Source organism: Melitaea cinxia, chromosome 3 (genome assembly GCF_905220565.1).
Source record: "Melitaea cinxia chromosome 3, ilMelCinx1.1, whole genome shotgun sequence".
Taxonomy (NCBI): domain Eukaryota; kingdom Metazoa; phylum Arthropoda; class Insecta; order Lepidoptera; family Nymphalidae; genus Melitaea; species Melitaea cinxia.
In genome coordinates, this window is record NC_059396.1 from 2,056,876 (window position 1) to 2,066,778 (window position 9,903).

The following is a 9,903-nucleotide window of genomic DNA, read 5'->3' on the forward strand; positions in this document are numbered from 1 at the left end:
TAATTTCTCGAATTAATATAGCCATACATGTAGGTGTACTCTGACGCCGTAGACTATATGATATAGACAATAGTGTCTATGATTCCATAGACACTACTGTCTATCGAAGTATAGAGCAGGAAATTTCAAGATATTTGAGTAGCCCAACTGGGGGTAGTACTTAAAGTACCTTAACCTTACAGAAGATCACGGCTAAATAACACTGCTATCAAGTTGTATGAGTTTCTGAGATGAGTAAGATAGCCCAAGCTCCTAGGGTTCGATATCCCCTTACCATCAGACCACACACTAGTTCAACACCTTTAGTATATTTAAAAAAAGTATAACAATAAATACTCTTTTATTTTTATTTGAGTCTTCATTAGTTTCGTATTTATAACGTCAATAAATGTGTAGCGAATCTTACGAGAGGTCAGCATCTATTTGCTGATTAAGGTTTCCATTCGTTTTTCCAAGGTAACCATTGATTTCCCGAAGGACGAAATGTCGTTTTATTTCCAGACGCTTCTCTACTGTGCAGTTTAATTTAACAAAGTGTTGAATACGTAAAGAAATTTATTTATTTAGATAAATAAAACAAGCAACACCCATTGCCTTGTTCTAGCATCATACCAAAACTGTACCTAAGTCCTAGTTTCTTTAAGGATCATTGCCTTGTTCTAGCATCATACCAAAACTGTACCTAAGTCCTAGTTTCTTTAAGGATTAGTAAAAGCTTCTAAACTGAGTTTAATGCAAAAAAAAATTGTAGTCACAAGTTACAGGTGTATTAAGTATCCAGATATGTATACTATCTCGCTACTGACAGAAGTATAAAAGACAAATTGATCTACCACTTGTGTTGTGTCAAGTCAAAGTTAGACTTTTAAAAAAATGTTTAAGTTTAACGTTGGGATATTTTTATCGATCAACATCGATATATCATTTATCATAAAACATCGATACTAAATGCTATTTGTTATGATTTTCTTGATTTATATTACGTAGCTTGTAGATCATCAGGATATTTGGCGTGACCTTGGGAAGGCCGATTTTATATTTATATATATATATTACATAACTAGTTCGGCAAACAAGCGTACGGCTCACCCGATTGTACTGAAAGTATGCAAAGTAATATACTAACTCAATTATCAATATTTAATTAGAAATTTAATCAGAAAAGATGATTGAAAATTAGTTGTTATTTTGTAATCGTTATGTATAGAAATTGTGCGCGTAAAATCGATTACTGTATATGTATTGCGAAAAACTAAAAACAGATGCGTTTTCAAGCACAAATGTGGAATATGCGTAAATATATTTTTACTCCTTACTTTACTCCTTAATTTATGCACACCTTAACCGCTGCTACTGTATCGTGTCCTGTACCCAAAGGTTATCTGGATGAAATCGCTATTTAGCGATAAGATCGCCTTTGTACATCTTCTATTGTATCTTTCTTTATATGTGTCTGTATTTCGGTGTATATTAAGAATAAATAAATAAATAAAATATATTATTTTATTTAAGTATATAAGACACGTTCACTTTTTTGTTCGTTAAGTTTTGATATTTCCGTTTTGATTCTACTTTTAAATACGATATTAAGATATTAAGGGGAAACAGGTTCACTAGTTGTGGATATCGCCATTTGACGGATGTCAGTGTCGTCTGATACTGTCATCTGTCAAAAGTTTTTGATTCATTATTCTTTTTACCATCGAATTATTTATTTATGAGATATTTCTATTAGCATATATTAATCTTAAAGTTGCAGTTTATTGAGGAGAAACAGGTCTTACTGGCCCATTCTACTTCCCGCTATCAAAGTATATTTGTATCGTCATAGTCAAATAACGTTATCGACATTTGGTGAACCTAGGTCCTAAGTATTCTATCACTCACAACAAGCTAATTCTAGTTCCAATAGACAATCCAAAATATGAAATATTTTTGTACTCTGCCTCTTTCTCTCACTAGTTATTTTAATGCAATTATTAAATAACTATGTATAATATTTTGTTTACGTCTGGTTTTTATTATTATCTCCAGTTTCGCCCGCGTTTACCGTAAATCTTTCGCTTCCGTGAGTTTATTACACTAGTTATACATGTTGATGTATTAGCTTATAACCTTTCTTGTTAAGCAGTTTATCTAACACAATGATATTTCTAACCATAGATTCCGTTCAATGTAACTTCCGCTTTACAATCTTACGGACCTGTTGCAACTTATCTAACGTATTGGTAACGGTATCCAACAGATTATAATTAGTCATACATTTTTCTTTTTCACTATCAAACCAGTTTATCTCCAGTTTTAGTTCATTAGTTGAGGTAAAATATATCAGTAACTTAAGTCCGCGATTAAATTGATCAGGTGGTATATATCGACAAATCCTCTGTATTTGTATACATGACCGAACTCATCAAAAATTCTATGTTTCAGAGATGCTCCCGGATAGTTTATATCCACATATTAACCCGGTAGGTAACGCTTTAATGCAGTTCTAGAATTTTTCTCGGCAGGACGATGTCTGTCTGTATTTGTAATAGAGCAGTAAACAGTTTTACTTTTCAATTGTCTCCATTACTATATAACCTACTTTTTATATATATTTTTATTAAAAAAAATGAAATACTTAAATTTATAAATAAGCAATACTATATATATTAACATAACGACATAAGCATTAGCCGTCTTAACACTATGATATTAACATTATTGCAACATTAAAACTGAGATTTTATAATGAATGCTCTACGTAGACTCAATTTACTAAATTGGTACAAGTTGTAACTACTAATTAAATATGTAAGATTTTAGTAATCCTATCACGATAATGAATAGATAATTATTTCTAATTATAAATATACGTAATATATTAGTGTCTCATAAAGCAAACAACACGAGTTGACGAGGTAATAAATTACCGAAACTAAACCTGATATGAGTGAACGCAATGACTGCCGAGTAGATTTTAATGCCTTTTTTTCTCATTGTCTATTTTCGTTGTTATGTGGTTAAATTGGAGTAAATGTGTGGTTTTACAATTGAAGCTATTGGTCAAATATTAATTTTAAACCGAATTAAAAGAGTTGGAAATTGTTTACTTTTTTTTATTTGAAAATTATATATTATAAAAACTTACCTCTCGCTACATTGCCTTGACTGATCGGCGCTCCGTTGACTTTGATCCGTCTCCCGTCTGCGGTACATTTCAATAGCATAGTTCCAACATTCACTCACGTGGTCCCCATTCAAGGAAGATTCAAAGCAACAGTTGTCTGGTGTTTGTAAAATATTATAAACACGCATTTACTACATAATCTTTGGCGCCAACCGATTGGTTCTCGCTTGTGACGTAAAAGTTAAATTGAAACCACTCAAATCAACACAAAAACTTATTATCTTACAGTATTATAGCGATTAAATTCGATTTACTAGCTTCAAATAGCTCATATAAAGTTCACTTAACTATCACAAAACACATTAACTTAATTCTGAACTCTTTTTACCGATATGTACGATATTTTTTGTAAATATGCGAATCAAAATACGAATTACTTGTTACTTCAGTGCGAGACACTGTATCGTACTGTGCAGCGCGTAATACGATTGGCTCTACTATTCTAGTATCGTAATCAGTCCGCCATAGAGTGAAGTTACTACAAGCTGCGGGGGCGTTTGTTTTGACAGAACGAGTCAATAGAGAATTGTAGAAAATGAAACGAAAGTGAAGTTACTTATAACTACAAAATATGTCGGTACCTCCTAGAAATTTTTGCCCCTAATACATGTATTAATTTGTTATTAATAAATAAATTAAGGATACATGATAAAATTCTCTATGTTATTCATATGTTAAAATTATCGTACAACTGTAAAGTTGTCACTCTTGTGTAGTGAAGTTGCTCATAAATAAAACATCAAAATTTGTTGTTTATTTCCTAACTCTGTTTTATATCTTAATTTTAATTATATATTATATTCTCAGATTATATTTATATTTTTAGAATGTACTAGTACAGTCATGTCAACTATACAAATAAATAAAATTGAAGTGTCTGTTTGTAATATTAAAATACCGCTTTTTACTAAATGCATAAGGATGTATACATGGTACTTAGACTAAAATAATATTTTATACAATTATTGCCTGTCTGTCTGTCTATTTGTTCCGGCTAATCTATAAAATGGCCAATGTACCACGGTTTTGTTTACTCTAAGACCGTGGTCTGGACCGATTTTGACGGGACTTTCACTGGCATATAACTGATGTAATAAGGCGTAACTTGGGTTAATTTAATTTTAGAAATTTAATTAATTTATAACTCTGCGAACTGAACAATAACTTAAGTAAGTTGCTGGCACAGCTAGTTTTTATATATAAATACAGTAAAGATACAGTTAACAAGATATATTTGCCACAAAAACCCTTAAGTGTATATTAATTTACTTTTCTCTTGAAGTTTACAAACTATTTTTAAACAAATTAAGGCTAAAAATAAGGTCTGAGCAAGTAAAAATATTTTGGATATGGATTTGTACAAATATAGTTCTTTATTTAAATGCACATATTTTAAAAGTAACAATCAAAACTTATGTATGTATAATAAACAAAACACTTATCAAACTATATCACTGATACTTCTTGAACTAGGATTAAGCATTTCATCATCTGTATCATCACTATCATCATCTTCAGGTAATTGCTCATCACAATCTTCTGCTGCCACATCTTCTTCACCACTTTCCTGACTTGCAATTATTTCTCCATGAATGTCCTTATTTTTAAGATTTCCCATCCAAAATGCCTCAGAACAATTATTTGCAGCTAACATAGCTTTTACTTTGTAAAGTAGAGTTTCAAGTAGTTGCTTCACATACGGTACTTTATTAATCAAAGCTGTGTCCTTTTTCAATCTAGAATGACAACACAACGACTGCAGAAATCTTGTGCATTGTTGCAAAATTTTCAATAGCTCAAGTATTTCTTGTGTCTTACTCTTGAATTCCAACTCTACTATGGGTATTCCATGGCTTATAAATAACTTTACAATCGGAAGTGATCTTTTAAAAAAGGAAACTAAGTTGTTCCTGCTGTCCAGAGTTTTTGCAATTTCACACATACATTTCAAACTCAGCCAAACATTTTTCCACAAATCTAAATGTTCACTATTAGTTAACCTTTTATTTATTTGTGTTTCAGTTGCTAATAAAACAGCACTTCCTAAATTCCTATATAAAATAGGAAAATTAGACTTATTAATACTTTGAATTGAATTCAATGTACTATTCCGAATAGTCACCATCTGTTTCACATCATTAACTATTAATAGTGTTATATTTTTCAGTTCTGACATTGGATTATTTGTGAAATACACCTTAGCAAAGTTATCAATACATGTATTAAGAAAAAGTCCCTTTTCAGCAATACCATCTAATGTTTTCCACTGTTTTGAAAGAAACTTTTTAGCTAGATCTCTTACGATTTGCATTAGCGTAGGACTAGAAGAATATTCTTGAATTGCTTTAAAGTACTCAAATAAAGCTAAAGCAGTAGTGAGCTGAATACAATACTTTTCATGCTTTTGTAAATCTTTTGCAACATGTAATAGTAAATCTTGCACGAAACTAGAACTTTTATTATCCAAATTGGCCATTACTCGTAGAGAATCTTTAAACAAAGCTTTGTGATGATTTTTAAAGCCAATCCATTTTAAATATATAGTACACAGACTGAATATATTTTCAAGACCACAAAGATATTCTAAAATATCTTTTTCATACATAACATCTTTATTTTCTTGTTCCATTTCATTAAAGTATTGATCATCTAGGTATGTAGTAATAAACTTCATATGGTCCATTAGTTTAGGTAACACTTCATTGATTAATTCTGCACACTCCCTTGCCTTGCTATGATCATAAGCTTCAGAATCATCTTGTTTTGAAAATAATGTTTTTCTTTTAATTTTAGAAATCAATACATTTTCTATATTATTGTTTATATGTTTTAGAATAAAAGTAAAAGTTTGAATAGTCAACGTTTTTTCAGGTTCTTTATCTCTCGTCAATTCAATTTTCAAGAGATTAAGCAATTTTAAGCTAAATGGTCTAAATGGAATATTCTGGATGAGACTTTTATTTTTAATTGCATTATTATTGTTACGAACACTGGATTGCGTTTTAATTCCTTCGCTTTGAATTGAAACATCTTGTGTCTTTTTTTGTGTTTTTGATTTACTGCTCTGCAGTTTAACATTTTTCTTCTCATGTATCTGCATGTTACTATTATTTAAATTAAAAGTACTAACTGGTGCTTTATAGCCTATATTACTTTGTGCCAAAATGTCTTCTATCATGTTTTCTAGTTTTTCTATATTTAAAACTCTATTTAAAATCTTCGGCTTTAAGGCTGGATCATTATGAGAAGCGAATGCATTCAAAAGTTCGCGAAACCAATTAACACAATGAACGTAACAATCTAAAATATTTGAAATGGTTGTATTACTCATATTTTCAATGAAGTCAATATCTACAACTGGCATTACAATTGGACATCCTAACAAAGCATCAATACTTGACAAATTTCCATCATATTTTTTTGTATGCAAAGCTTGTACAAGTTGAAAAAGTGGAGACAATATATTAATACTGACATCTTGCTTAGGCTTCAATGTCAATCCACCTATATTAATGGCTATAACTTCATCCATTTCACTGTCTGTATTGAGACAGTACAGCATGTCCAGTTTTATATCTTCAATATTTGCACTTTCAACACAATCAACTATAAAATTTTGCTGTAGATCATTAGTCACTGCATCAGTAAGCCAATTAAGAAATTGTATGTTAATAAATGTTGATGACTGCACTACTTTATATAATTCATCATAAAAAAATGCTATCATGTCTGGAAATTGTCTTGTACTGCGACTTATTAATTCAATTATTTGAGCTGCCTCTCGGAGGTCACCCTCTGGCAAATGACTAATGGTTCCATAACTTACATCATCAACAGAATCTACTGGATGATCTTCATCTTTGGAAACCATCAAATATTTCACAGCATGTACACCGGCAAGGATACCTTGAATCTTTACAACAGGATTCGAGCTTCCTAATTCTTTTCTTACAATCATATGTATATCATCTCTGATAACCGAATTTTCGTAACTATATGCAAGACCACATATTAAATTCATAACGGCTCTTATTTCTGATAATGTCATATCATCCATCCTGTCGAGTAAAGTCAACATTTGATTACTCTGAGGCTTCAACAATGACATATCTTTAACTGCGACACTGTTAAAGATTGTTAGTATATTCATAACGCACTGTTTGCTATCCAAACCCAGTTGGAGCAGTTCAGCGACAACAGTCTGGCAACAATCACGGAGTTTAGAAAACATCAATGTATAAATGTGAGAAGCAAAATTTTGAATCTCAACATCACCTCTAGTTTTTAAAAGGGAATTTGTTAAGCTTAATAAATGTTTTAAATAATCTTTTAAGATCGGTTTAAACTTTTCAAAAGCATCATTCAGTAAATCTTCATTTAAAATATTTAATTTTATTTGTTTTTTAATTATATTCTCTACCTGCTTTTGTTTTTCTTCGGATATTGAGAACAATATCAGTATAATGACAAAATCGATAGGTCTGTGGTCAGTACTATGTTGACAGTTGGAAACTAATTTAACCCAAGCATTGGCAATGACTTTAGATGATATCATAGAATTTCTTATGGCAGTACATGTAAGAACTTGACTAGAAGCAATATCTTGGGGTTTTTCAAAGGATGTTGGCCATCCTAGAGCGTTTCTCAGTCCTTGGACAGCTTCAAAATATGCAACATCACTAGTCCGGCCAGGTATCAAAAGAAATTTGATGAAATTAGGAAAGTAATTACATTTTGGTAATGACATTAATATATTTAATGTTTTCTTTTGCAGTTCTTGGTACTGCTCATCTGGTAAACAGAGATACGACAGACATTCTAAAATAGCGGGAACGAGATCATGGTCTTCACTTAAGATTCGACTCATCTCATTTGCTATATTTTCATGAGCCTGATCTCCGATAATGTCTGGGATGGCTGTTATAATTTCTAAGCGCACCATATTTTCTGAAGTAACATCCAAGAGATTGATAAGATTTTTGGAGATTTTTTCACTATCGACGATATTATCTAACGATGAAAAACATTTTAATATCATTTGTATCCACTGTCCACATTTAGAGTCTGCGGCGAAATCGATAGCTTTTTCAAAAATATAATCGATAAGTTTACTTTGAATTATCGGAACATTTAACAAGATTTTAATGAGACTGTCGTTTACTGAAAATTCACTGGAATTGTCGCCCGCTACTCTAACTATGTTCGGAAATAAGTAGTGCTTCAAGTATGCTGGATCATTGCAGCGTTCTTTTAAATTTTCGAAAAATTCTGATACGTTTCGAGGATAGTTTTTGTGTTTTTGCAAATTCTTCTTTATATTTCGGATAAGTGTTACAGTTTCATTTGAAGCTATGCACTTCTGAGGAGGATTGTGTAATTGTAAACCGCTTTCATCTAATATATTTTCAAAATAATCATTATTAAATATATGTTTAGCTTTTTTGCTGGGACTCTCGCTGTTACTTCGTTGGGGAGTTCTTTTTATTTTCATTTTAATTTCGTTAAATTACTCGCAATAAAATATATAAACTTCAACGACGACTCATTAATCGTTATCGCTTGCACTTGCCGTACAAATTACTTATCTTTACAAAATAAAACAAAGAATCAATAAACAATATTTCGTATTTTACTAAAGTTTTATCATTTAAAATTAAAAACAACGCATACATGTAAGTTTTAAGGTGGCTCCACACATGGCTATTTGTGTTTGCTGTTCAGTATTTGTTGTTTTTGACAAAATATTTGACGTACGGGCAAATAGACGATACGACCGTCTACACATGGAGCCAAATATCAAAAAATTAAACATATTTTTTGATATTGGCCTTTGATGTGCCTTGCAAAACCGACAGAAGTTCGGTAAGCCGTATTTGTTATTGGCCATATTTGCCAAATAGGTTAATACGGCAATAAATTTGGCAAATACACTCTCCACACATGGAAGTTATTTGTCAAATATGGCAAATACGCAAACACAAATAGCCATGTGTGGAGCCACGGTTAAAGTATGCACAAAATGCAAAGACAAAATGTTTAAATCTATAAAGGTGGCTCCACACATGGCTATTTGTGTTTGCTGTTCAGTATTTGTTGTTTTTGACAAAATATTTGACGTACGGGCAAATAGATGATACGACCGTCTACACATGGAACCAAATATCAAAAAATTAAACATATTTTTTGATATTGGCCTTTGATGTGCCTTGCAAAACCGACAGAAGTTCGGTAAGCCGTATTTGTTATTGGCCATATTTGTCAAATAGGTTAATACGGCAATAAATTTGGCAAATACACTCTCCACACATGGAAGTTATTTGTCAAATATGGCAAATACGCAAACACAAATAGCCATGTGTGGAGCCACGGTAATAGGTAAAAAAACAACCGCCTAAAGGTGGCTCCACACATGGCTATTTGTGTTTGCTGTTCAGTATTTGTTGTTTTTGACAAAATATTTGACGTACGGGCAAATAGACGATACGACCGTCTACACATGGAGCCAAATATCAAAAAATTAAACATATTTTTTGATATTGGTCTTTGATGTGCCTTGCAAAACCGACAGAAGTTCGGTAAGCCGTATTTGTTATTGGCCATAATTGCCAAATAGGCAAATACGGCAATAAATTTGGCAAATACACACTCCACACATGGAAGTTATTTGTCAAATAGGCAAATACGCAAACACAAATAGCCATGTGTGGAGCCACGGTAAAACTAATTAACTA

The 9,903-nt window shown here is 31.6% G+C and overlaps 1 protein-coding gene across 1 annotated transcript; it reads right to left on the reverse strand.

The window, feature by feature from the left end:
* Window positions 1-4,528: 4,528 nt before the first annotated feature.
* On the reverse strand, window positions 4,529-8,830 carry LOC123668853 (Fanconi anemia group D2 protein). Its single transcript, XM_045602546.1, has one exon. The coding sequence runs from the start codon at window positions 8,661-8,663 to the stop codon at window positions 4,614-4,616; it is 4,050 nt and encodes a 1,349-aa protein (XP_045458502.1). The 5' UTR covers window positions 8,664-8,830; the 3' UTR covers window positions 4,529-4,613.
* Between the last annotated feature and the right edge of the window lie 1,073 nt (window positions 8,831-9,903).